General features: G+C 60.3%; 1 protein-coding gene across 1 annotated transcript in view; it reads right to left on the reverse strand.

Moving 5' to 3' along the window:
* Window positions 1-21337, reverse strand: part of SLC9A3 (solute carrier family 9 member A3) — a 37409-nt gene extending 16072 nt beyond the window's left edge. The window contains exon 1 of the mRNA XM_067730299.1: window positions 20982-21337. Within this exon, the coding sequence (XP_067586400.1) occupies window positions 20982-21195 (214 nt within the window). The 5' untranslated portion in view covers window positions 21196-21337. The remainder of the gene's footprint in view (window positions 1-20981) is intronic.
* Window positions 21338-27098: the final 5761 nt, after the last annotated feature.

A 27098-nucleotide genomic window follows, 5' to 3' on the forward strand; every position in this document is an offset into this window, starting at 1 on the left:
GAAGGACCTGCCCAACTCCGGAGAGAAAGGCTCCCGAAACCCCGCGAGTGAGCGTGGCCCCTCCAGCCCCTGTGGGTGTCAGGACCCCACCGTTCCCTCCGCCGCAAGGCCCTCGCCCAGACAGTCTCAGCACCCGTCTCCCTTGGGGGCCAGAGGTCGGCACCACCTTCTCACGTCTGCGGGTATCTGCCCGGCTGCGCCCCTAGCCTCCCGCAGACCCGGGGGACGGGCCGGACCAGCCCGGTTTTTACTTTACTCTTCCCATGTGGTCGCCAGTTTGCTTGCTTTTTCTGTCTGGTTGTCAGAAGATGTTTTGTCTTTGAGAGCATCCTCGTAGCAAGGGTATATCTTAGCGCTGATTCTCCTCCTTCCTCTGATACGGGGGACGTTGGCTCAGCCTGCATTTCGAGGAGGCATCCCCATCCCCGCGGCAGCCGGGCCGGCTCCTCGAGGGCATCGCGCTAACTACGTGTGTGCCGCGCGCTCACTGCTCGCAGTCGGTTCCGGGCAGACTGCGGAGGCCCGTGGGTCCAGCGAGCGTGCCGGGAGGAGGGAGTCAGCGGCGGCCTCCACCTGCCTGCCACCCACAGTCTCTCAGACCTTCCGTCCGGCCGGTGCTTTGCCTCCAAGCCTTCGTCTGGCTCCTGCTGCCCCGAGCTTATTGCTCAGCTCTCCCCGTGTTAGCTCTTTTCCAGTTTTCCCAGCTGGGAAAACGCTCTTGACATCTCCAGCACCATTTTATTGTCTCAACTTGAGCTCCTGTCTTACTGAATCTGTGTTCTGACCCTTGTCTGTGACGTAAAGCTCCACGGAGACTTTCCTTCTGTTTCTTGGGTGACGTTTTATTCCAGGGGGTTCCTCCCTCCCTCGCTGCCCCCCCCGCTTCCGCGTCAGTCCCTGCCGCCCCGTGTCACGCAGCTCCGTCCGCATCCTCTGCCTCTCAGGTGTGGGGGGAACGGCCTGACGCGCACTTGCGGCCTGTGTGGGTCCACGCGCCTTCCCTCGAGCGAGCGATCGGGGCGGACGGCGCTGCCCCTCCCCTGTGGTCCGAGGTCGCTGGCATCAGGTTGGCCCCTGGCTCCTGGTCTGTCTTTCTGGTCTGGGGGGAGGGGGAACAGCAGTGTGCAGGGGGCCCCATTCTCCGTCCTCGCCCAGAGCTCCGGGGTCTCTGCTTCATGGGAATTCTTCACGAGCCGTCCTGCCAGCTGGGCCCGGTCAGGCCCGCAGGCGGCTCTCCCGTGACCACCATCAGACGGCAGTCCGCATTGTAATGAGCTAATTAAATTGAAGACTGGATTGATCTTAAATGGCAGTCTGTTAGTGGCTCAGCCATTAAGCCCATAATGGGCGTTTTAGGAGTTGGTGGGCCAAGCTCCAGGTGCCTGGGCGCCCATGTGTGCCTGAGGACGCTGTCCGCCAGCCGGGAGGGAGGCCGCTCCCGGTGGGGCAGGTCCCTGGGGGCCGGACCCTTCCTTCGGCCGCGGACTGTGCATGGTTAGGACAGACAGTCACGCACGTCGCAGCTTCTGCGAGACGGCGGGGATGACGGGGTGGAGACGGCGGCCAGAGCACGTGCTGGGCCCCTCCTTCCAGCATCCGTGGCCCCGGACGGCCGGGTCTTCTGGGGAAGCTGTGAGGACAGTGGAGGGGCTCATCGCCGCCACCCCTTGGCACCCCGGCCCCTGCTGGGGACACCTGCCGGGGGCCTGCTCGCCAAGAGACCCCAACGGCAGCGCGGGTCCTGATGCCCCTCCCAACCTTCGCCTCCTTTGCCTCCAAAGACAGAAGGGCCCGCGAAGCAGTTCAGAGCAGCCACCTCGGTACCTTGGGCCCTGCAGCTCCGGGGCCTCCACGTCCGGCCAACCCAGAGCCTGGGCCACGGACATCGAGGGCCTGTGTCCTGGGGCCGCGCCCCTGGGAAGCGAGTGGCGGGGGCAGCCCTCCCCATGGGGCCCGCATTTGCTGGGAAGCCAACCCTTAGGCTGGGAGGGTGGAGGCCGCCTGAGGCCTCGAGAGACTCCCGCGCCCTATGTGTAAAGGGCCCACGCGGGGCCCAAGTGCACGTCCGCCGCGGGGCCAGAGCCAGGCCGAGACCCACGGGCAGCAGCTTCACGGGCGACTGGGACCCCACAAGTGTTACGGGTGCCGATGCAGGGAGCACGTGACACACACCCGGGACCCCGCAGAGCGCCAACGACCGCAGGAGACAGGACACAGTCTCTGTGGAGCACAGATCCAGGGGCGCCGTGTCGGCAGGGCCCTGAGGAGCCGCATGAGGCCGGGCCGGAGCTGCCCGCCCGCCGGGCCTCCCAGCAGGGACTTGCGAGCCCACGGGTCTCTGATCGCCAATGCCTGGGGAGTCACAGCTAATTAAGCACGGCTGCAGGACGGTAAGAGCAGAGACACGCGTGTTTACTTCTAATTACAAACCCTCGGACTGACGGTAAAGGTCCGGAGGCTCTGCGACCAGCCCGCCGTTCTGGAGGGGGCCCTGGGCAGGGCGGGCACCGGAAGGTCGCTGCCAATGGCCCTCACGCCCCTCAGAACGCGGCCGGGAGCCCGGGGCCCAGGGTCAGGCCCTCTGTGGCCACCGCCCCCAGGGACTGCTCGGCCGGATTCAGCTGAGTCCACGCGATGCAGCGGCGCAGTAAATCCCTTGGTTTTACTTTAACACACACGAGCCTCGGTCAGTCCAGCTCCGCTTCGAAGTAACCAGATGAACTGTGAGACGCTTCCAGCAGAAGGATGGGAAGTCACTGGGACGCACAGGGGAGCCCCCCGCTCGGGGGGACGAGCGGTCCGGGTGGGACCTGAAATGTCACACACTCAGGGGCAAAGACACACAGACACACCCACGCAGTGACACACACAGGGACACACACAGGGACACAAGACACAGGGACACAGAGACACACACAGGGACACAGACACACACGCAGTTCCCAGCGCTGACTCTCCAGCACTCTCTACAGTCACGCCGTGGAGTCCCCGAAGCCCCTCCCAGGGCAGGCACTGGCCCGAGGACCCCCGTCCTGTGCTCAGAGACATCCACCCAGATGCCATCCCCTGCAGGGCAGGCAGCAACCACACAGCAGGTGTGACTGGTGATGTCACATATAATTATATACATTAATGATAATAATTAACAAGCGCTGTCAAGTGAAGTCATGAGTGAGTGGCCTGGCCCCAGCGCCAGCTGGGTCTGCAGCCGCCAGCCCCACTCGACCCACAGTGCCCTTCTCCCCAAGGGGCTTTTCCATCCTTCTTCTGTGTCAGCCCGCTCCTAAGTGCTCCACATACAAGGAAGCACACATTTTAAGCTTTTCTTTCTTATGATTTCATGATTGGCTCTGACTTAAAGACTTGGGAGAAGAATTCATGACAATCACACCTCATGGATGGGCACCAGTGGAGTAGCTCCCATTGTCCCAGCAATGGACCCACTGTCCATAGTTGTCCAGCCAACTGTCCTCTGGGTAATGACCATGAGCTCTGGAAAAAATACCCACAACAAACACAACACTGAAGAGAGAGTAAATGCAGGCAGACGCCAGATGGGCTCTACACTTTTCCTTGTTTTTTTATGGCTTTTTTTCAGAGGGCAGGTCCCAGCTGGGGCCATGCAGCGCAGCTAAAACTCAAATAGAAACCTACAGTCTGACTGGATTGAAAAATCAGAGGCTAGAGGTCAGGGCAACCACAGGAGCTGAAAAGAGAGGGGGAAATCCCAGAAAGGAAAGAGCCTGAGAGGCCAAACCCCAAATTCTGTGCACGAACTCTTGAAATCTCTGGCTGGTCCTTGAATTACACACAAGCGAGGCAGGTCCTGAGCTGCCAGCAGAAGCTAAAATTCAGAGGTTTCAGCTGCTGTCACCACAGGGAGACACATCTGGAGTTTTGGTCCAGTCCTGGCAAAACCACAGTGCGGCAACAACACCCACCACAAAAATCAATGCTCTCCGGAGAAACATAACAGAATACAGAGTCTCTACAATGTATCAGTCATAGTGTCCTGGAAACAAACCAAAATTACTAGACATATGAAGAAACAGGAAAATGGGATCCATAAATCAGTGGAGACCTCAAGATGATCCAGATGTTGGAATTAGCAGACAAGGACGTAAAAACCGCTATTAGAACCATGCTCGAGAATGTAAAGGAGAATATGCTTGTAATGAATTAACAACAGTAAATCTCAGCAGTGGAATACAGCAGGATTTGGCAATTTTCTTCTAAAAGAGCCACATAGTAAATTAGGCTTGTGGGCTACACATGCTGTTTTTCAGTTACTCAGCTCTGCCACTATAGCACAAAACAGTCGTAACATACATAAACAGATGAACACCACTGTGTTCCAATAAAACTTTATTTACAAAAACTGGTAGCCAGCCCATGGGCATGGTCTGCTGGCCCTTGAAATAGAAGATATCTAAAAGAACCAAGCTGGAATTCTAGAATTGAAGAATTCAATCACCGAAATAAAAAAGTCAGTGGATAGGCTTAACAGCAGATAGAGGTGGCAGCAGAAATGATCCAATCTGAAGAACAAAGAAAGATAAAAAGTAAACAGAGCCTCCGTGGCCTGTGGGACAATATCAGAAGAAATTGGAGTCCTAGAAGGAGAGGAGAGGGCAATGGAGTAGAAAACAATCTGAAGAAGTAATGACCAAAAACGTCCCCAATTTGATGAAAGGTATCAATTTATAGACTTGAGAACTACTTCAGATTAGATGATTTCTATTTCTCTGTCTTCAAGTGAAGCTGAGGGTCCAGGGCAGGTAAGTTTGGGTGCGGGAAGGGCCTAAAAGCTGCAGGTCAGAGGTGAAGTGGGCGCCTGGACTTCGGGGTGAGCTGGGTGGGGTCTGGGGCCAGGCTCTCAGAAGAGGAGAGCTGGGCCCAAGCAGATCACCACGGCAGAGCCAAGGCAGATGGTTCACGCTGACGGTGTCAGTGTAATGACACACAGGGCGTGACTGCTGCAGGTAGCTGCTAATCAGGTCACTGAGACCTGACTGCACAGAAGAAGTCATTGAACTTGAGCTGCGACAGGCGCAGCAGCGAAAACAGCAAAGGCAGGTAGAGGTAAGGTCTCCAAAGCAGAGTCACACAGATCCCGGCGCGGGGGCCACACAAACCCCCTTTCTCTGCGGGAGGTGTGAGAAGGGCCCCAGGATGGCATGTGCTCGGTGACTCTGCTTTCACAGAAGGAGGAAGCTGGAGGCTGCTGGCCCTGGAGGCTAAACAAACCAGGAAAGGCATTCTTCAAAGTTCTAGGATTTAAGAACATAAAGTTAGTTACATCACAGGGAGCCATGGTGGGGGGAGAAAAGTCTTGACCTCGGTGGAGCTGCTGGCTGGCTGGAGGTTTGGAGGCTGACTGCAGTGATCCAATTCACTGAAGTCCACCGGGGCCAGGATGCAGGATGCCCCACTCTGGCGTGGCTTCGGGGAATCTGGGAACAGATTTCCTGCAGAGGGGCAACGTTACATCTCGCTGACCTTTATACCTTCGTGTGAAAAATTTTCTCTGAGGATGTCTTTTGTGCAGATAAAGTGTGTGGGCAATGTCCCAAGGTGTCATAAACCACGTCTGCCATTCACGTGGCTGCCGGATCACCGCAGCCCCTGCTATCAGGGCGCTCCCAGCACTGGCCCCGAAGCCAGGACTTTGTCACAGGCCACTGCCCAGACCCAGAGCAGCAGGAAGTGGTGGGACTATTGACTTCTGATATGGACACCGTGCTGCAGGGGGCAAAGGGCTCCCGAGGCGGGGAGACCATCAGGGGACCCTGCACGGGCACCGGGTCTTGAGAAAAGCTGGACTGAGCTATGTAAACTGTCCCTGGGGGCGAGCAGCACAGCCAACACCCTCGCTGGGACTGCTTTGCACCCCCAGGTTCCCATCGTTTGGCCCAAAGGCATGCAGGGGGGTCAGGACCAAGGGCAGGAGCTGCCCCCCACCCCATGCTGGGGCCACCCAGAGGAACAGCACCTGTCGGGGGGTCAAGAGACAGGGTTTCTGCACATTCGAGGGCCTTCCGTTCTGAGGGACCTGTGTTGCTGGTCACCAGCAAGTTATTATTTTATTCCTTTTAGACTTGGTTCCCTTATCATAAGATGACAGTCTAGACCTTTCTGGGCTGTCGTAAAGATGAAAATCAGATTCCTGCAAGCCCGGTGGAAACAAAAGGGCAGTGGTGTCATTTATTTTCTTTATTTTTAGATTTTTGGCCAGGCCAGCAGGAAGGGGGGCGGTCTGAAGACGCTGGCATCCTGGCCTCCCCACCCCTGCAGCCCCCGCGCTCCCTGCTGGGCACCGTGAGGTCGGCCCCCATATGCGCGGACCCAGCCTGATCAGCCCCCCTGGGGGTGGGGCGTGGGAGGTCTTGGGCTTGAAAACCAGCGGCCGAGTCATGTAAAGCAGGGCAAGTGAGGAAACACTGCCGGGAGAGGCAGGTCCACACCAGGAAAAGGAGCTGCATCCTAGGCCGAAGGGTGCAGGCAGTGACTTACGAACTCCTGTTTACATGAGAAAATACGGGAGCAGAAACTAAAAACTCAACGGACGGACCTCCCTGCTGGTCCAGCGGTAAAGAATCCGCCTTCCAAGGCAGGGGACGCGAGTTCTATCCCTGGTCGGGGAACTGAGATCCCACATGCCACGGGGCAGCTAAGCCCGTGTGCCATAACTGATGAGCCTGTGCGCCTCAACTAGAGCCCACGTGCTGCAAACTACGGAGCCCACGCACTCTGGAGCCTGCGCGTCACAACTACAGAGACGCCTGCGGGCTGCAACGAAGAGCCTGCATGGCGCAACGAAGATCCCGCGTCCGCAACTAAGACCTGACAGCCAAGAAAAAAAAAAATTAAAAAACCCAACAAAACTCAACAGAGGTGTTGGAAGCTGAAGTTAAAGGATCTCTCAGAAGACAGAGGAAAAAGATAGAGACACCAACGCAGGAGAGGACATTCAAGAGTAGAAAGAGGACGACACAGGTTCTCTCAGAAGGAGCTAGAAGAGGGACAGAGGGAGAGACATGGACGAAGCAGCCACAAACGTCTCCGGATGAAAGGCTTGTGCTTCCAGGGACCAAGCTCGACAGATGAAATGAGATCTGCCTCAAAGCACATCATTACTGGGGAGAGGAGGGGGGAGGAGGGAGGGGAGAGGGGCGGGGGTCCCCAGCATGAATCCAGTAGGTCATCAGTCTGCTCAGGACGGTCGATGTCACCCTCCCCTGCACAGCCAGTCCCCAGAGGAAGGGGGGAAAGTCACATTTGATGGAGAATGAGTCCACCAAAGAGGGGCTCCCCAAGACAGAAGGCATGGGATGCCAGGCGGGGCGCCCCGTGGAGGGCAGAGTGACGGGAGGGCCGGCGCTGTGTCTGGCAGAGGGAAGCCCAGGGACCTGGTGTCGGGGGCAGCAGCCCGCAGAGGTCTGGGGCAGGGAGTCACTAAGTACATAGAAAATAGCACCACCGACCCCAGACAATAATTAACTTTAGGTAAAACCAACGGTTGTGCAGGAAATGGAACAGTGATCCGTGCTATTCCAGGCTACGTCTCGTGTCGTCATAGCAGTGTATGGCACTGAAACCTTGATGGGAACGTCAGAACTCAGGGAGCAACACGTGGGTGGGGGCAGGTTCCCCACATCTGGGAAGCTCACATCACAGCTCCTTCCCGCCTCGCCCACCTCATGTCTGGTCCCGGCCAAGATAGCTTGAAATGCCCAACACATGGCAGCAAAGCCAGGAGCCACAGGGCGAGCACACTGGCCTTGCTGGGGGCGGGGCCGCAGGGCAGATGCTGTGTTCCCAGGTGACATGATTATCTGAGTAGAAAACCCCAAAGAATCCAGAGGAAACTCCAGAGGAACTAGTAAGTGATGATAGCAAGCCTGAAGGATATAGATTGTCAATTGCTTCCTATAAACTAGCACTGAATGTATGGAATTTGAAATTCAGTACACAATACCGTTTACATCAGCACCAAAAGAACACACGCTTAGGTATAAATCTAACAAAATATGTGCTGGGCCTGTATGAGGAGAACTTCTAAACTTGGATGAAAGAAACTGAAGAAGATTTAAATAAATGGAGAGAGAGCCTACATTCATGGAGAGGAAGACTCAATACGGTCAAGATATCAGTTCCCAACGTAATCCACAGATACAGTGCAGCCCCAATAAAAAATCCCAGCAAGTTATTGTAAGTGAATGTCAAGAAAGTGATTCTCAAATTAACATGGAGAGGAGGGAAAAGACCCAGAACAGCCAAGGCAACATTGAAGGAGAAGGACCGAGTTGGAGGACGGACGCCACCCGACTCCAGGACTTACTGTGAAGCTCCAGTAACCGAGACTGCGGTGTCGGGGACGGAAAAGACGTATAGATCAACGGACAGAACAGAGCCCAGAAACAGACCCTATAAATGTGGTCACTGACCTTTGACAAGGGAGCAAACACAACGCAACGGAGCAGAGACAGTCTCTTCGACAAATGGTGCTGGGACAAGTGATGTCCACACAGAAGATGAATCGAGACCTCACACCCTTCACAAAATCAACTCAAAATGGATCAGGGACCTGAAATGAAACTACAAAACTATGAAACTCTCAGAGGATAAAACAGGAGAAACCTAGATGACCTCAGGTCTGGAGATGAGTTTTTAGACCCAACACCAAAAGTATGATCTATGAAAGAAAGAACTGGTAAGTTGGGGTTCCTTAAAATTAATGAAGTGTCTGTGAAAGCTAAGAGAATGAGAAAAGTCATAGACAGGCATGAAGTATTTGCAAAACACACATCTGATAAAGGATTTGTATCCAAAATATACAAACAACTCTTAAAACTCAATCAGAAAACAACCCAACTGAAAAATGGGCCCCAAGTCTAAACAGATACCTTACCAAAGAGGAAGTGCAGATGGAAGTTAGGACACGAAGAGACACTCACACCACGCGCTGTTGGAAACACACACGGAAACAGCACCACTGCTCATCCTCCACAATCATTAAAGTCCAGGCACTGACCACACCGACTGCTGGTGACGACGTGGAGCTCCAGGAACCCCAGTGGGGATGCAGAAGGGCGTCGCTGCTCTGGAGGACAGCGTAATAGTTTCTTACAAACTCAACACACTCTTACCACGTGATCCAGCAATTGTGCTCCTTGGTATTTACACAAATGAGCTAAAACCTTATGTCCACACAAAACCCTGCACACAGATGGTTATAGCAACTGTATTCATCATTGTCAAAACCTGGAAGCAGCTAAGGTGTCCTTCAGCAGGGAAATGGATAAACTGTGGTCCGTCCAGACAGTGGAATATTCTGCACCAAAAAGAAGTGAGCCATCAGGCCATGAAAAGATGTGGAGGAACATGAGATGCATGTGACTGAGTGAAGGAACCCATCTGAAAGGCTGCATCCTGTAGGATTCCAACTCTAGGATATTCCGGGAAAAGGCAAGACCATGGAGACAGTAAAAGCCTCAGTGGCTGGGACTTCCCTGGCAGTCAGGTGGTTAAGACTCCGCGCTTCCAATGCAAGGGGCCCAGGTTTGACCCCTGGCTGGGGAACTAAGATTCCACAAGATAGAAATAAATAAAAAAGTAGATACACGTCATTAGACATTTGTCCACACTCAGACTGTATGACACTGATGGAAATTTAATGTAAACCTTGGACTTCAGTTAACAATAACGTATTGATATTGGTTCATCTATTGTAACCCATGATCCGTGTCAGTGCAAAATGTTGACAATAGGGAAACTGTGTGCGTGGGGGGGAGGGGAATAGGGATGGGAGTGCAGGGAACTCTCTGGACTCTCTGCTCAATGATCCTGTAAATTTACAACTGAAAATATTCCGTGTACTAATGTTTAAAAGCCAGCATCTCTGCAGCCGGTGGGCCTAGCGCTGGGATGTGGCCTCAGGAGGCCAGGCCAGGGATGGAGGTGACACACTGAGTACGAGAAGGCGGGCTGGGCGGGCTGGGCAACACGCCTGCTTGTCACCCAGAGGGAGAACCCGGTGCCGTCAGCCTGCATCTTCCCGCCAGCGCCAACCATCCGTCCTGATTCTACTGCACCAACACGACGGGAAGGCTCCCCCAGAACTTTTACAAACAAAAGCCCCACTTTTTACTGCAAAGGGTGTTGTTGCCATCCACAGGGAGGGGTCCCACGGACGAGCAGAGTGAGGTCCGGAACCCGGGACGCCAGCCCGGGAGGGGGCCTGCCCACTGAGGGGTGTGCGGCGGGGCGCCAAGGAGGGCAGGGGGTGAGGTAGGCGTGCGCGAGCGTGGGTGTGCGCGAGCAGGGACGGCACCAGCTTCAGACACCAGCTCTGGCGGCCCCGGCGACGACGGCAAAGCCAGCAACGTGCCGGACCCGCGGTCCAGCGCCGGTCAGCCCTGGTGCGTGGCAGTCTCAGACCTTCGAGTCTGCGGCGCAAGGCGCTTCGCTGAGATCCGGGAGCTCCGTTCACGCGCGACTCGGGGGCGAGAGGACCTCCCCGGGGAGAAAGTCCCGCCCGGGGCGCCGCGGCCTCGCCGCCAGGACCAGCGTCCTCTCCTCCCCCCTGCGGGCCTCTCCCTGCTCCGAAGGAGGGGCCCCGACGACCACCCGACCTAGGGTCCTCGGAGCCCGGGGGCTCCACGGGAGGCGAGAGCCGAGGCGGCGAGCCCTGCGACCCGCCCCTGCGCACACCCCGTGGGCCCCGGTGGGTGGGCCCAGGCCAGGCTGCCGGGAAGAGGTGCAGGTGAGTGCACGGCTGCGAAGCGGAGGACCTTGCTCCCGGACAGCGGACGATCTGTCTCGTTTAACTTTAACTTCCCACAGTCAGGCCGTGGGGCCTGCGTGGATTAGGCTGAGAAGAGCTAAGTGCGGGCCCCGGGGCTCCTGCAGGCGGGGGTGGGCGGGGATGCGGTGGTCCCACGCGCTCCGGGCGGCCTGTCCTCAGAGGCGGCCACCGCGGGCGCGGGGCTGGGGCCAGGCCTCCTCTGAGGACAGGCCGTCCGGGCAGCCGGCCTCCTTCCCGCTCCTCTCCTGGCCGCCTCGGGCCCCCCCCCCCCGAGATCCCGTGGCCACGGGCCACGAGCACGGCTCAGGACGGCAGTGACTTGCAGCTGGTGGCTTGGGGGGGCGCTCACTCCACCTGCCTTCCAGACATGTTCAGCTCATTAACACTGAAAGGAATCTCTCCAGATCGTGAGCAAACCAGGATTGTAAATGGAAAGCCCGCCGGAGCTGCTGCTCGCGTGCCAGTTCCCTGGGTGCCCTTGAGGGCCAGGTGGGGGTCTGCGGGGGCTGCAGAGACAAATTCCCCTGGTCTCTGCCCCCCGCACCAGCTGGAAGAGGCCGGGGGGACGGGCGTGTTGGGAAGAGGGTCCCAGAGCACTGGGCCCGGGGGGGCAGTCGGGTTGGACTGTCTCCCCCGGTCTGGCGAAAGGAGCCTGTCCTCGCCCCTGGGCGGCCGGCCACGTGTGCTCACCCTGCATCTGCCAGGCCTCCCTGGGGCGCACTGGCGGAAGGCAGAGGGGGTGCTGGGCCAGGATGTGCTCCCCTCAGACCCCCGAGGCAGGCCGTGCACAGGGCTTGGGGCTGAGGGCGCCCTTGACATCGGAACGTTCTTGGTCCTAGCAAGTTAATGAGTAAAGGATTTTGACAACAGACGCCGCATTCGCCATCCAGGGCCTTCTCAGAAGCTTAAAACTGCCCTCCTTTTGTAGTCTGTCCCCAGGAAGGTAGGCTGTATGGGGTTGGGGGGAATGAGCGGGGGACGGCTGGACCCTCACAGCCTGCACGTGGGTGTGTGCCCACAGGCCCCACCTCACACACTCACCCCTGAGCCCTGCTCTGTTCGCTAATTATATTGCTAAACGGTGGTCACATGACCCCCCCTCCCAAATCCTAGCGACACTGTACTGGAGACCCCAGCACCGAAAGGGTCACCTAACAGCCGGGGTTTGAGGTGCACCTGCCTGGGGCCGACACCAGGTCACAGAGAGGTCACTCCTGGCCAGCTCCATGCAACACCCTCTCCAGCTGGGAACTCACTGGGTAAAAGCCAGCACCTTGCCGACTCCACAAAATCATTCCCATCCCAGGACAGGTGGGAACCGGGAGGCTGCAGGCAACAGGTGTGTGTGGGGCAGGACTGCCCAGTCCCCTCCTTCCCCGGCATTAAAGGACACTGGCCCCTGCCCTTGCTGGTGCCACAAGGTCCTGGCTCCCACTGTCCACCTCAGACTTAGTGTCTGTAGTTATTGTGTGGCTGTCTTGGCATTTTCGTTTTCATTCAACTATTGTTCGTTGACCTCTTATTAAGGCCGGGTGCTGTGCAGGGTAACTAGTGTTCACAGACTGTCTGCCAGCACCTGTTTAAGTCTGCGCCTGAGGGAGATGCTGAACCTGGCCGTGTCCCTGCTGAGGAGGCTGAGGTGTCAGAGGGGACAGCAGCTTGCCCTTAGCAAGGCCATCACAAGTCCTCTTAGATGCAGTAGCAGACCAGGCAGGTGCAAGAGTGTGGGGGGCCCCGGGGAGTCCTCAAATTCTGTGAGGTTGCAGGCAGCCTCCAGGAGCCTAGCCGGGTGGCGCCTGCTCAGGACAGCGACCATCTGCTTCCGCCTGCTGCCCGCCCTGGAGACCCACAAGCTTGGGCCTGGTCCCTGCCTCACCCCAGAAGCTCTGATTCGAGATGTTTGGGCCGACGACCCCCAGGAGACTGAACCGGACTGAGAACCGGGGGTCTCGCCAGGCTTCCCAGAAGCTGATGAGAGTCTGAGGCCGGCGACACGCCCACCCCAGGCTACAAGGCAGCGGGTCTCCGTCCGGATTGGCAACTGAAGGAGGAGGATGAAGGTTTTGCTGCCTCAGGATGTGGAAGGGTTAGGGTTAGGGTTAGCAGTCACACGTGGAGGTACCCTCGCACGTTCTGCTCGGTTACTGAGTTACTGCAGGTGCTGCGTGGGGGTGACACTGCCTCCCGGAGAGCCTGGCCTCCGAAATGGCCTGTGCAAAGTAGCAGGAGGGAGGCCGTACCCCTCCCACCGCCGCCCCCAGGCCTGCTCTGGGGCCCTGCCCTGGGGGTGCCTGGCGGCTTCTGCAGCAGAAAGGCCTCTGTGACCCCAGGATACAGCTCTCGGGGGGCCAAGCCTCCTCCCCCACCGGCAGGCTCTTCCCAGCACGCCCCTGGGAGCCCAGCTTCTCCTGCTGGAGTGGGGCCCGGGGGTCTCCTCACGGCCCCGTGTGCTCCCGCTGGCTGTGTGGGGTGAGGACAACGTGAGCACGACCAGAGCCCCAGGCCTGTCTCACCCACTCCTCACAGACCCTGCTAGGGAGAGGGTGACCCAGAGGCACGTGAGGGGACCTCAGGTCCTCAGGCCCCCAGCATCTGGGGACTAGATCTTAGTGCCACAGGTGACACCCTCAACCCACGGGCACCAGCATACACATGCAGGTGCGAAGGCCTTTGGGCGGCCCTGCCTTGATGGGTCCACAGCGAGCACCCAGCACGTGCGGGCCACGTTCCGAGGAAAGCAGGCTGGGAGGCTGCAGGCCCGTGTTCGCTGTGCCCCCGCGTCTAGGGCCCGCTACACCTGAGCAGAAACAGAGCCCCGGTGAGCTGCTGGTTCCCACCCTCTGTGTAGTTCCAAGAGCTGTGAGAAGCAGCCGCTTCCAGCTTTTATGTTGGGCCTTTCCCAGCTGAGAACTCAAAACCAGTTGGACTTTGGCAAGAGAGCTAAGCAGGTGGTGAACTCATCAGAGGCTTCCTGATATACCCAGGAGGAAACGGAGCCTGGCCCTCGCCCTCCAGCCCGCGGCCTCCTCCGCGAGCACAGGGTGGGCCCTAGAGGACCCTGGTCTGCCCCCGGCCCTGGAGGCTGGAGGTCCAGGCTCACAGGACGCCCTGCAGAGCCGACAGCTGGCCACCCCGCCAGGGCCACGTCTGTGCAGGAAGCAGAGGGTTCAACCGGGGGCCTGGGGTGACTCAGCTCAACACCCCCCGAGTCCACAGCCTCCAGCCTGTCCCACCTCTCCACCGTCCGGCCCTGACCACCCCCCACCGCAGCTGGAGCGGCCCTGACACCTTCCCACCCGCCAGCGCTGGGGCCCCGGGGCTGGCGTCTCCGCCCGGCCCTGCCTCCACCAGCCCTTCTTGCTCTGCCGGCCCCTCCCTTTGCAGCCCATCTCGATCGACTGCCCCGCAGAGGGGAAGCCCGCACCCTGGCCACCACCTGAGCCCTCAGCCTGGACTCTGAACCCCGGTGTCCAGCAAACCCTGGGGCCTCTCCATTCATTCTAGAACCGATGAGCGAACGCTCAGCTCACAGATGTGGACCTGAGGTGCGGCCAGCGCCAAGGAAAGACCCCTGACAGCTCCAAGGAAAGACCCCTGACCTCAAGGTGCTGCCCAGTGCCTTGCAGTGGGACCTCAGCCCTGGCCCTACAGGCGGGGTCCTGGCAGAGGCGAGGCAGCACCAGGCCCCTCCCTGTCCTGGGACGCTGGGGGCGCAGAGGCTGGAGCAGTGCGGCCTGGCTGGGCCCTTAGTGCTCAGACACCTCGTTCAGAGTCTCCGGAAGGCAGACCTGGCTCTCCCTTCCAATCCTCGAGCAGGTACGCACCATTTTTCCGGCTTGTCTGTCCTGAACATGCTTATGGGGAGAATCTTACAAAATCAGAGGGATTTTGCAAACATTACACACCACCACGGGGCAGCTCAGCTCAGGGGGTGATGGGTCCGACCCACCCTCATCTCTCCCTTGGGGTCCTGTCCCTCCCAGAGGGGTCAAGGGTGCTCGGCCCAGAAGCCTCCAAGGCCCCACTTCGCTGGGACGCGTGTGGCTGGTGGACCCGCTGGCCCCTCACCTGCCACCCCTCTCCTGGGGGGCTTCCTCAGCTGCCCCGCAAACATGCCCCCATGCGGCCACCTCAGGGCCTCTGCAGGGCCATCTGGACCCTGGAAACGTCCCCCTAACCCTCAGGGCTCGTTCCTCCCCACCTGCGCTATTCCCTTCTTTCCCTGTTCCGCCAGGACTCGACGCATGCACCCTGCGGCTGAACTCGCCTGCTCCGGGGGGTGTGACACACCCCGAGGGAGGTCTGGGTCTGTTTCGTGGGAAGCCGTGTCCTCGTGGCCTGCAGCAGTGCCGGACACGTGGCAGCATTAAGGTTTGTAAGATGAATGTTAAACCAGCGCTCAGAGCCGTGGCCGCTAAAAATCAAGCCTTGCGGCCGCACTAATAGAATAAATCACACGTTCGAGCCCAGATGTCGTCCCGGGCCGGGGACACTGCGCGGCTGGGGCCCGAGTCCAGGCTCCGCCCAGAGGGCGTGCGGGCGTCTGTCTGCGGCCTGCGAGCGGACCCGCGGGCCTGTTCTGCCCTGTCTTGCTCCAGGAGGCAGGACTGGGTGTGAACTGACCGACTCAGCTCGTCAGGGAGCTGCTTCAGGCCGGGCCTCGCGCGGGCGAGCGCTCCCCGCCTCAGACCTACAGCCCACGGTGCTCCAAGCTGATGCGGCCTTGCCCTCGGCCTGAGGCGGTCACCGGGTGTGCCCGTGCGGCTATTCCGGTCGAGAATCTGGCTAAGGAGCTTAGCATCTCGAGGGTCTGGACGAAGCTCACACCACCGTGGAGTGTCCGCTCCCTCACCCACTCACACGCCTGTCCAGCCACCCGTCCAGCGCGCATCCAGCCGAGCACACGCGTCTGCACACACACCTGCAGGAGCGCTGCCGGGGCAGGCCGGCCTTCAGGCGCTGGGGACACGTGGGAACGAACAGACGCAGCCCCCGCCTCTGCAGAGCTGACCTGGTTGAGCCCAGACCCCAGTGTTGAGGGGGCGACCTCAAGACCCCAGTGGGCTGGAGGGTTCTGAGCTCAGAAGAGGAGGGGGGAGAGATGCTGGTGGGTGGGGCTCCTGGCCTGGCCGCAGGGGGGACGGGGGTAGCGGCCGAGCTTCAGCTAGAACCCAGGGAAGCCGGCAGGGCCACAGCCTCGCACCCACGGGGACTTGCTGCTCCCGTGCCCGGCGCTCCCTGGGCCTCTGCCACCCCGCCAGTCCCCTACCCATCCCCCCCCCACTAATACTGTGCCTCCCCATCCCCACCCGGCCCACAGGCCCCTGGAGCTCAACTCCCCCAGTCTGATGGGCTCTGTAGGCAGGGCTAGGTGGGGACGGCCTCTGCAGGCAAGGTGGTGGGTTCCGCCAACACCCCTCTTCCCCCTGCCCTGGGCAGATGGAGGAGACAGACTTCACAGTATGAAGAAGGGATGGTGAAGGGGCAGGAGACACCGAGCAAGGTCAGGAAGGAGGCTGGGGGCTGGCTGGGAGCGAAGGTGCAGGCGGGGGTTGGGCACAAGGCCACCCCAGTGGAGCGGACCTCACGCCAGGAAAGCGCCCAGGCGCCTCCAAGGTTTCCTGGTGCAGGGGACGGGGCACCACTGTGCCCACCTCCGCCCAGGGAGGTCACCACCCACTCTGGGCTCCAGCACAGAGAGGGCTGGAGGAGTCCCTTCTCAGAGGGAAGGCAGGAGGCGTGGAGGGAGCCCGGGACCACCAGCCCTGACCTGGCCCACCGCACACTGAGCCCCCTGCCCCACTCTGCCACGCGCTTCTGGGAAAACTTGCTGTCAAAAGGGACTCAGACGCTGGGAAGAAATAAACGTGAGGCTGATGAGGCACCGGACTGGGAGAGCCCAGCGGCAGGTGTCGGCGACCTTTGGGACTTGCAGTCTTGGGAACACTGCTGTGATTCTCTTGGACCGCGGGAGTGGGCTGGATGGGAAAATCCCTGGAGAGCTCCTTCTGCCAAGCAAGCAGGACTGGGGCTATCAGCACTTCCCAACCTTTGCCCCTCTTCCTCAGGGTACTCCACAAAGGCACCTTAGCTCCAAATGCAGGGGCTGTTTGACAGCCCGTGGCTAATTCTCCCACGGGCAGTTCCTGACAAATGAGACTTTACACTTTCAGCGCAGAATGTCCCTCCCATAGACACTCTTGGGAGAGGTCTTGGTTCCAAGACCTTGGATGATGGGTCTTGACTCCATCTGTCCTGCCAGGCTTGGGGTCCACTAGGGCCCACTGATTCGTCTACTCCTGGGAGGATGGGGTCCACCGAAGACTCCTGCTGCTCATGCTGCGGTGTAAGGGAAATTTGGTGGGAACAGGGAGGAGAGCATGGTGGAGGGCGCCGGGGAGCCCACAGGAAAGAGGGACAGGGGTTGGGTGCAGCGATGGGGGTTCTGGTCTTAGGACCAGAGCACATGGAGCGAAAACCACAAGCTTCTGGTGTCAACCCAAGGAGGTAAATATTGTCCACCACTCCCCGACAGCCTGGGAGCACAACCCAGGGCAGACACCCAGCGCCCGAAGGCTGAACTTCAGAGAAATCCACCGACGTGGCAGGTGCTCTGGACAGAAGCCATGGGTGTCCCAGCACCCGGGGGCTGTGCCCCTCCCCTGGCAAGGGCTGGGGCTGGACCAGAGGAGAAGCCACAGTGAAGGCGCTTTGCAAGTGACGGGCATCGGGGTCTAGGGGCCTGGAGAGCAGAGTCTGACCTGATAAGGCAGCTGCTGACACGTGCAGCCGAACAGAGCGTGGCCCCAAGGCCGAGCTCCAGCTGGAGCACAGGTGGGAAGAGGGACCTGCGTCTCCAGGAGCCAAGGTGCTGCAGTCTCGAGGGGCAGAGCGGGTAAAGTGTGCAGACAGGGTCGCGCGCGTGGCCCTAAAGGCCCTGGCTACTCCCCAGGGTGCCCGGGGACCACGCCCGGCTTCTGCTGGTCAGGAAAGACACACCCCGCCCCCCCCCGGGGTCTCTTCCTCCAAGACTGGGTGAAGAGGGAGGGGGTGACCAAGCACGGAACAGAAGCACTCACAAAACCCCGGGGGCCATGGGGGAGAGGCCGAGGATCTCAGAGGACCACGGCCGCTGGGCACGCCTGGGCCAGCGCCACCCACCCCAGCTGCTTCCTTCTCTGGGTCCGGGGGGACCCACGGGCTCCGGGCTCTTCCCGAAGTGTTCCTGCCGGGGTGTGGGGGCAGCCCCCTGCCTCCTTGGGGGTGGGCTCTGGGGGGGGCAACTTAGAGAGAGAGGAGACGGAGAGGGAGAGGAGAAACAGCAGAGACGGCGCGTTCCGCCTGCCCCTCTGGCTCCGCAGCTCAGAAGCCGAATCACCGCTCCCAGCAGCTCCGGCCAGGCGTGAGCGGAGCCCTCAACCCACCGGCTCGGCGCCAGAGCACGACACACGGGGTCTCCCTGGCGGCCTCCAGGAGCACCTATCCCGGTCACCCGCCACCTCCAGGCTGTCCCCCGAAGCCGCCTGGACCCCCACCCCCAGGTGGGCCCCACCCACCGCTGCCACAGCTTCGCCATCCCGCACGGCCGAAACGCACCCACCCAGCCCACTAGACGTTGGTCCCAGAGGAGGCCAGAGGAGGTGGGACAGGCTGAGGGAGAGGGAGTCCAACCTGGGCCAAGGCCCAGACTGACCCTGGTGTGAGTGGCTGCAGACTCGAGGCCCCCTGGGGAGCACACGTCCCACCCGCGACCCCAGGGGCAGACACTCCCCAGCGCAGGAGGGTCCTCAGCCTCGGCCCTGCGGGCCCAGCTGGGAGCTGTGGGGCAGCTCCCCCCCTGGCTTCATCCCCTTCTGCATCTCCTAAAGATGCGACAGCAGGTAGGGACCCGGCAGGCCCAAATGCATCTGCGAATAGGGACCCGGGGCCTCGGCGTCTGTGAGCTCCGCAGCCAACCCTGTTCCTCTTCTCCGGCAGGTGCGGGGTGGGGGGGGGGATGTCTGTGCAGAGACACCTGCTGGGCTAGAGGCGGGGTCACGTGAAGCCCATGCTGGGCCACCCGGAGAGCCTTGGGGACCTGGGCAGGGGCAGTGCAGTGGGTTCCAGAAGACAGGGGCATGGCTGGGAGGGGGCTGGGCCTGGGGAGGGTCCCAGCTTGCTTTCTAAGATGGGAGAACGGAGTCCCTCTGTGCAGCCTGTTCACGGGCGAGACCCTCTGCCGTCACAGCAGGACCCTCCAAGTGCAGGACAGCGTGGGCAGCGTCGGGGCCAGGCCTGGCCCAGGGCAGCTAGGCCGGCCCCATGGGTCTTCTCTCCGGGGTCCTGTTCGTGTTCCCTTACAGCCCCCCACCGAGCCTCTACCCAAGCTGGCCCCCCTTCCCCCTCGGATGGGGCCAGCAGCCCCAGGGGAGGCGGCGCTACTAAAGTGACCACAGACAAACACATTCTGGGCCCGCCCCGCCCACGAGAGGCGGAGCTGGTGGGAGCAGGGGCCCCGCCCCCCCCAAGGTCCCCTCTGGAGGAGCTGAGCGCTCAGGAGACCTCGGGGCAGGCTCTTCCTGGGTGAATGACAGACACTGGACCTCCGGGTGCAGGACCTGGGGCTGGGCTTGCACAGGAAGCACATGTTCGCTCTACACGACAGGGGGGCTCCAGGTCCCAGGTGGGGACCCCCCTGCACATATCTGTGGTTTCACAAAAGAGAGAAGGGGGCTGAGGAGGAGATCCCCGCTCTGCCCCAGAAACCGGTCAGCTCCCAGGGGATCCTCAGGACGGGGTGCTGCTCCTAGAGCCCCAGGGTGAGGCTGGACCTGCCCCGTAAGTGGCCAGTAGAAAGTGGCCAGTGTCGGCAAGTCCCCTGCGGCAGAGACACCCAGAGGAGACACAGCACGTGAGACCGCCTCTCGGTGCCGACATCTCACTCCTGACATCACAATCCCCCACAAAAAAGCCAAGGAGTGGAGGGCGGCTTGGGCACAGGGACCGGGCAGGCAGGGCCGAGGAACTAAACACACACCGGAGGAAAAAGGGGGAGGCAGAGGGGCCGGAGAGCTTTGAAAGAAACAGAACAAAATGAGAGACTTAAAGGGAGGTCGCTGGCACAGCAGGACACAGGGCAGGCAGGGCTGAAGGAGAAACGAGCCGTAACCAGCCGCCAGGGAACACCAGGAACCCCCAAAGCCAGGTCCAAAGTCCTCTGACCGCCTCTCCCCAGAGCCTGCCCCTCCTGGCCCCGCTGAGGAGGCCAGCACCCCCGGCCCCTCCCCATTCCAAAACCTCTGCGGACCCATCCCCGTCCGGCTGCTCTGTGGTGAGGGGGGAGTCCTCAGACCCCCTCACAGGGTTTCCCCTGCTCCACCTACTAATTACACCTGCCCTCACATCTCCGCCACCTCACGGAAGACCCTTCCTGGTGTTGATCAACACGTTGAAACTTTGGTCCTCAGAGGCTCTTAAGAAAGCTGACCTTCCTGTCACCTTGCCCGGGAGTTACCTGCAGTTCCCACTCTGCTGGCTCAGTGGAGCCAGTCAGGAGGAGAGAAATCTGACAGACCAGGATTTTGAAGAGAGAAACACCGTCAGTGGAAAACTTGCTCCTATAAATAGGACGGTACCGGCTTTCATCTTGGTGACACCATTTTTCTTTCTGCACTGGGGACGGAGTGCTCCGGCGCTTGAAGGCAAGGACATTCCCTCTTTCCTGCACTAACAGCCCCGACAAGCCCGACGGACAGAAAACCTGGCTGCGGGAGCCCCAGCGCGGAGCAGTCCGCGACGTCTGCTGGCCTGGATGGGGCAGAGGGAGTCCCGACCGCGGAGACCCGGGGACGCGGGGACTCAGGAGGCTGCGCCCGCCCGGCCGGGACCGGGTAGCCCTCGGCCACGAGCACTGCCACTCCGGGCCCGGCCAGGCTCGCAGTCCCCGAGCCTCGCCCTGAGCGACCCAAGGGCCGAATCCCCGGGGCTGGCCGCGACGCTCCCCGACGGGACCGCCGGGCAACCGACCTTGGACGCGCCCCTTCCACAGGGAAGACCGCGGACCCGGCGGAGCGCGTGAAGAAGGCGGCGCAGGCAGCCGGCTCTGTCCGCCGGGGGCGCAGGAAGGGACCCGCAGACCCAGCGGGGGGGGGGGGGGGGAAGCCGCGGCGCGCCGACGGAGCCCGGGCCGGCTTACCGATCTTGGCCAAACTGGCCACGAGGATCCAGAGCGCGATGATGTATGGGTCCTGGACGTGGTGCCATTTGAAGGTGACCACCTGGAAGCCCTGGCTCTCCCCGTGCGCGCCGCCAGGAATCTCCTCGACGCCCTGCGCCCGCGGCAGCTCGCCCAGCGCCAGCAGCGCCAGCAGCAGCCCCCATCCGGGGCCCGGGGCCCCGCGCCCTGACATCGCCGCCACCGCTCAGCGCCCTGTCCAGATGCTCCGGTCGCGAGAGCCCTGCTGCGCTCTGCGGGACGTGCCGCGCCGGGGCCACCGGACCAGCGGGGCCGGCGGGACTCGCGCTGGGCGGCGCGGAGCTGAGTGCGCTCTGGGTGAGGGCTGCTGTCCTGGTCCCCGCCCGCCTGGGTGGCCTTTAATCCGGCGCCCCCTCCCTCCCCGGGGCGGAGCCTTCCCGCCCTCGCAGCGCACACGAGAGCGCAGCCGGAGTCGCCTGCTCTCGGCCCGCCCGCCGGCGTGCGGCGCACGCCCGCCAGGCCGCCAGACCTCGCCTCCCACCCCCGCGCCCCGGGAGCCTCATTTTCTACCCACGCCGGCCTGCCGCCTCCCCGCCCCGCGCGCTCTGCGTCCCGCCCTCTCTGGCGCCCGGGGCTGGAGGGCGCAGGCCCGGGCGACCGCCTCCCTTGGGGGCGGAGGGCAGCGCCGGGGTCCCTGCGGTCTCAGCTGCCGGGTGTGGGTGTCGGTGCCTCGGGCGCCCCTTGGCTCCAGTCCTGAGTTGCCTGGGGCCGCTGTGGGCACATTCACCCGGAGGCGCTCCTCGTCCCTAAAGGCGGGGGCCTGGGGCTGCACCGAACCCACTAGAGGCCTGCGGTCAGAAGGGGCCAGGCCTTAAGGCCCCTGCTGTGTCTCCGCCTGGAGCCTGCAGTTCCTGACAGGGTCAACAACTTGTCAGAAACCAGGGCCTCCCCACTGCACCTTGGTGAGGGAGAAACCAAGTCCCTCTGCCCTCCCCCATCCAGGGCTGCCCCTGTGCGTTGCATGAGGGGCCCCTCCCCTCCGACCCGGGAGCCCAGCCCCCCCCATCCCCCAAGACCTCCAGCAGGGGGACCCCCGGCCCTTCCTCCCCGGGGCTTGACCCCGGCTCCCCGTCCAGCCCTCCACCTGCTCTGGATGGTGCTGTCAGCTGGATGGCTCACCTGGGCCCTGGATGAGGCCAGCACAGCCCTCATTTCCTCCCAGGCCCGCCCTGCAGCCTCAGTACCTACCGGGCATACCCTCTCCCAGGGTTTCTGCCCCAGGCCTAGGAGGCAGGCGCCCTGCTCCGATCCCCCGGCGTACCTGTCCGCCGCACCTTCAGAACCCAGAAGAAACCTGGCCTCTTCTCAGCACCTGTGCCCATCACGCAGCTGCTCAGAGCCTCCCTCCCGCCCCCTTCACCTGCCCTGTCGGCCGTCTGGGGACCCTCCTATTTAGAGGAAAGGACTCGCTCCCTCCCTGACCTCCTTGGAGACCCTTTCTGGGTCTCCTTCCCTGAGGTGTTGCCTTCTCCTCCCACCACAGCTGATCGCATCTCACAGTTGTGACACGCGGGCTCCCTCCTCCAGGCTTCCAGCCAGGCCTGCCCTCCCCGTGGGGAGATCGTTCCCTGAATGAGGGGCTCCATAAAGCGCGTGAGACTCCTGGCTGCCTCTCCAGTTCCTGACACACTGCCTGACCCACAGAGCACCCAGGACACACTGGTTGGATGGACAGAAGACAGATGGGTTGCTGGGCAGGTGGGTGGGGACGCGGGCGGGTGCATCTTCTAGTATCTGAGTCTATGTCGGAGTCCCAGGAGACCTGAGCAGTATGCCTGTCCCTCGGGTTTTCTCCCCGGTTTCTTGCTGATGGGGAGCGGCCACCAGTGGCGCAGTGGAGAGAGAGCGGGTTCGCATCCTGCTTCAGTGGGCGGCTGAGCTCTGAGTGTGTGTGGGGGGAACTGGGAGACCATTTGGGCAGGTGCTGCCGGGGGCTCAGTCCTCACTGGGTGCCCTTCGAGGACCTTCTGCTGTGAGGTAGCCCGGGGTGCTCAGTAGGGGGAGGAAGGCCAGCCTCAGGGTTGCTGTCGGGGCTAGACTGGGCCGAGCACAGGGTCTGGCGCACGGCGCCCAGCACCAGGGGTGTGGCCCGGTGCAGTGGGCTGTGGTGGGCTCAGCCGTGTCCATGTTTCTGTCCGGAGCTCCATCCTCGGCCCCATCCTCAGCCCCCTGTCCCGGAGACAGAGCCATCAGACAAGCTTGGGGTACCTCTGGCCCAGCACACGCCCCTGTCCCTTTGTCAGGGCTCCTGAGCAAAGCCTTTCAGAAGAGTGGCCTCTGTGGAGACAGCGCCCTCACATCGCACAGGACAGCCACATCTCCACCAGAACAGTGTGTGCTGTGCTGCCTGCCCAGTGACCCTCCGCTCATGTCACCCTCTGGGGTTTTCACCAAGAGCCTGTCCTAAGAACTCATGGCATCTCTCCTGAGTGGGACTGCTTCTGAGACCCAAGAAGCCGTTCAAGGGGCAGCAGAGCGTTACCCTGTGGACTCACGGATTCAGAAGGAACGTGATGCCATCGTTGGCCATTGGACGGGGTGCTGCAGAGGTGACCACAAGATGCCCAAGGACAAGGGGACGGGAAGCCCAAAGCCCCTGCAGAGGCTGGAGCGCCTCACACGGGAAGCAGAGCTCGGGTGAGAAGCGTGGCTGTTTGGCTGGATTTGTGGGCACCTGTAGGATGACAGCATCTCCGGGGCAGATGGTCAAGAACGGTGCGGAGGCCAGCCTGCCTATGAGCCTAGTCAGCGTAGGGGCATGGAGTGTGCACTGTTCCTTCCCTTCTGACACCCACGCCCAGCTGCTGGCGCCTCCCCTCGACCACTTCTCCAGTGTCACCCCGTGGACTGGGGCTGTGGGTGGGTGTGCAGCCTCCATGACCTCCTTGCTTCTAACTGGGGGGTGATTTTAGGCAGGGCTGCAGTGACTCCACTCCAAGGCTGCCATCCACACCAGGACACACCTGCAAGGCCAAATGTACCCAGAGGGCAGTTTGCGTTTGGGGAGGAGGGTTGGCAGGGCGTGTTGGGAAGTGTCCTCAGGACCCTGATAACTCGCTACTCACAGTGGCCATCAGGCAGCCATGAGCCTCCCCTCTCTGCCCCCTGCCCCCACTCCCCTCCCCTCCCTCTTGGCCTGGATCACCTGTAGGTTTGCCTGCACACAGATGCTTGTGCTGCCAGAGCACAGCACCACAGACAGGGGAGCTTAAACAACAGAAATCTATTTTGTCACAGAACTGGAGGCTGCAAGCCCAAGGCCAAGGCTTGACAGAGTTCTGGTTCTGGTGAGAGCCCCTTCCTGGCTGTCAGCTACTGTGTCCTCTGTGGCCTTTCCTCAGAGTGCAGGCGGGAGCGGGGAGGGAGCTCTCTCTCTTTCTCTTCTTATAAGGCCACTGATCCTATTGGATTATGGCCCCACCCTTATGACCTCATTTACCCCTAATTGCCTCCAAATACCATCACAGTGGACGGTCAGGGCTTCAACATAGGAATTTCAGGGGGACACAGTTCAGTCCATAACACCCATGGAAAAGCCACAACCATACAACATAACCTAAAAAGTTAAAAAAATGCAAGTAACCGGTCTGCAAAATTAAGAAAATAAAAATGGAAAACATCGCATCTAGTCCATCATGGTAATTTTGGTTATGAATCTCATTCATGTCGTTGGTGAAAAATATCTTGTGAATAAAGAGGCGGAGACTTACTGCTTTTGCTGACGACACACAGGGATGAGAGTCACGTTTTTATGTTTTATGTGGGAGGCTGCACACAGGGCTTCCTCACCGCTACCCAGTGGTCACTCCAGCTCCTCTGAAGGTTTTATTACCCAGGAGCTCCTGCACTGCCTTATTCCCTCTGCTGAGCACCTACTGTGTGCCAGGGACTGTCCAGGTGACAGCCCCTCTGGGAGCTGTCCAAAATCACCATCATTGAATATTTATGTTCTCTTGTTTGATTGCTGGAACAAAATTGCATTTCTCGAACAAACTGTGAGTCCAGCTCCTCTGTGGTCTACCTGTCAGGCTTTGAGGCCTCAGGTGAGCCTGGAGCCTTTGGCCTAAGGCCGAGCTTGCAGGGAAGGAGCCTTTGGACATTCAAGCAGGCGCTATCTTGTCCCAAGTGCCCCCAGGATGCCCCCCTTGGGGTTGGACTCACACCCCCAGCACTGTCCCACCGCCAGGATGGCCAGGCCAGGGTCCAAGGTGGGGTCGAGGTCCTGGGAACTGTGGGCTGCGCCACAGGGTCTAGGCCCCCATGGGCCCCCCAGGGCGATGCACATTCTGGACTTTGAGGGCTGGGCCGGCTGCAGACCCCGACCCTGACCAGGGGCCACGCCTGTCCTCCCCTCCCCACCCTCGAGGACACCGGAGACCCTCCCTGACTCCAGTGACCTGAAAGACCCCCAACCCCCTCTCTCACTGATGCCACTCCCCTCCCAGCTGGTCCTTGCAGCCCTGACGCTGGGGACTCTTGGCGGGACCCCCACTCTCCGGGCCTGACCCCTCCCTGCAGGGTCTCAGTGACCCCTTTTCTGGAAGCAAGACCCCCATTATGGGAGGGACCCCTACCACAGATGCCCCTGACATCCCATGCCCTCCCCCAGCTGGGACTCCTTAGGGACCAGGCACCGGCTCCCCGAAAATGACCCTGGGACCCCAAACCGCAGACCGTGCTCCTGGCACTGAGACCCCACGAAAACCCTTCGGGTGGGGGCATGCTTGGACCCCGTGCCTGGTGACTTGCCCTCCCGGCCTCCAGGCCAGCCCAGCGGCCAGGAAACCCTGCCTGCAGGACGCAGCTGGACCCTCCTAAGCCCTCGGCCCCCAGAACCAGCCTGTGACCATCATTTGACAGACTGGGGAGAAAGTGGGTGACCATCAACAGAGGCAGAAAGGGACTTTGGTGAAATTGAAAATCCACTCAGGACAAGAGAGACAAGAAGCAGAACTCTTAGCAATGCCCAGAAGGACTTGGACAAATTATTAGAATTAAGGAGAAGTGGGCAAGCAAGGCTGCTGGCTACAGAACCAGCTCCAGTTCTACATGCAGCAACAAACTCTTTAGAAAATGAAAGTTACTTTATTATTATTATTTTAAAATTCATTTATTTATTTATTTTTGGCTGCATTGGGTCTTTGTTGCTGCACACGGGCTTTTCTCTAGTTGCGGCAAGCTGGGGCTACTCTTCGTTGTGGTGCGCAGGCTTCTCATTGTGGTGGCTTCTCTTGTTGTGGCTCACGGACTCTAGAGCACAAGCTCAGTAGTTGTGGCTCTCAGGCTCTAGAGCGCAGGCTCAGCAGTTGTGGCGCATGGGCTTAGCTGCTCCACGGCATGTGGGATCTTCCCGGACCAGGGCTCGAACCCTTGTCCCCTGCGTTGGAAGGCAGATTCTTAACCACTGCACCACCAGGGAAGTCCAAACGTTAATTTAAAAGTACTATTTAGGGGCTTCCCTGGTGGCGCAGTGGTTGAGAGTCCGCCTGCCGATGCAGGGGACATGGGTTCGTGCCCCGGTCTGGGAAGATCCCACATGCCGCGGAGCGGCTGGGCCCGTGAGCCATGGCCGCTGAGCCTGCGCGTCCGGAGCCTGTGCTCCGCAACGGGAGAGGCCGCAGCAGTGAGAGGCCCACATACTGCAAAGAAAAAAAAAAAGACTATTTACACAACATCAAAAATACGAAATACCTAGGGAAAAAAATCTATCACGAAATGTGCAAGATGCTGTTGGAGAATTCTCCAGGGGAGCATCCGGGCCTGGACTTTTCTAGGTGGAAAAGCTTTAAATTATAGATTTAATTTCTTTAATAAATCTCAGACTATTCAGACTTTTTGTTTCTGTTTGTGTCCATTTTGGTAAATTGAATTTTCAAGGATTTTTGCCCTTTTCATCAAAAATATCATGTTTATTGACACAAAGTTCCTCATAGTGTTTTAAGATCCTTTCTGTGTCTGCAAGACGCTGCTGTGATGTTTCGCTTTCCGTTCCTCATGTTGGTCATTCTTGTTTTCTTCCTTGTTAGGGATCTGTCCTACCGGAGGTTTCTCAACACA

The sequence above is a fragment of the Pseudorca crassidens genome, chromosome 3 (assembly GCF_039906515.1).
Source record: "Pseudorca crassidens isolate mPseCra1 chromosome 3, mPseCra1.hap1, whole genome shotgun sequence".
Classification (NCBI taxonomy): Eukaryota; Metazoa; Chordata; class Mammalia; order Artiodactyla; family Delphinidae; genus Pseudorca; species Pseudorca crassidens.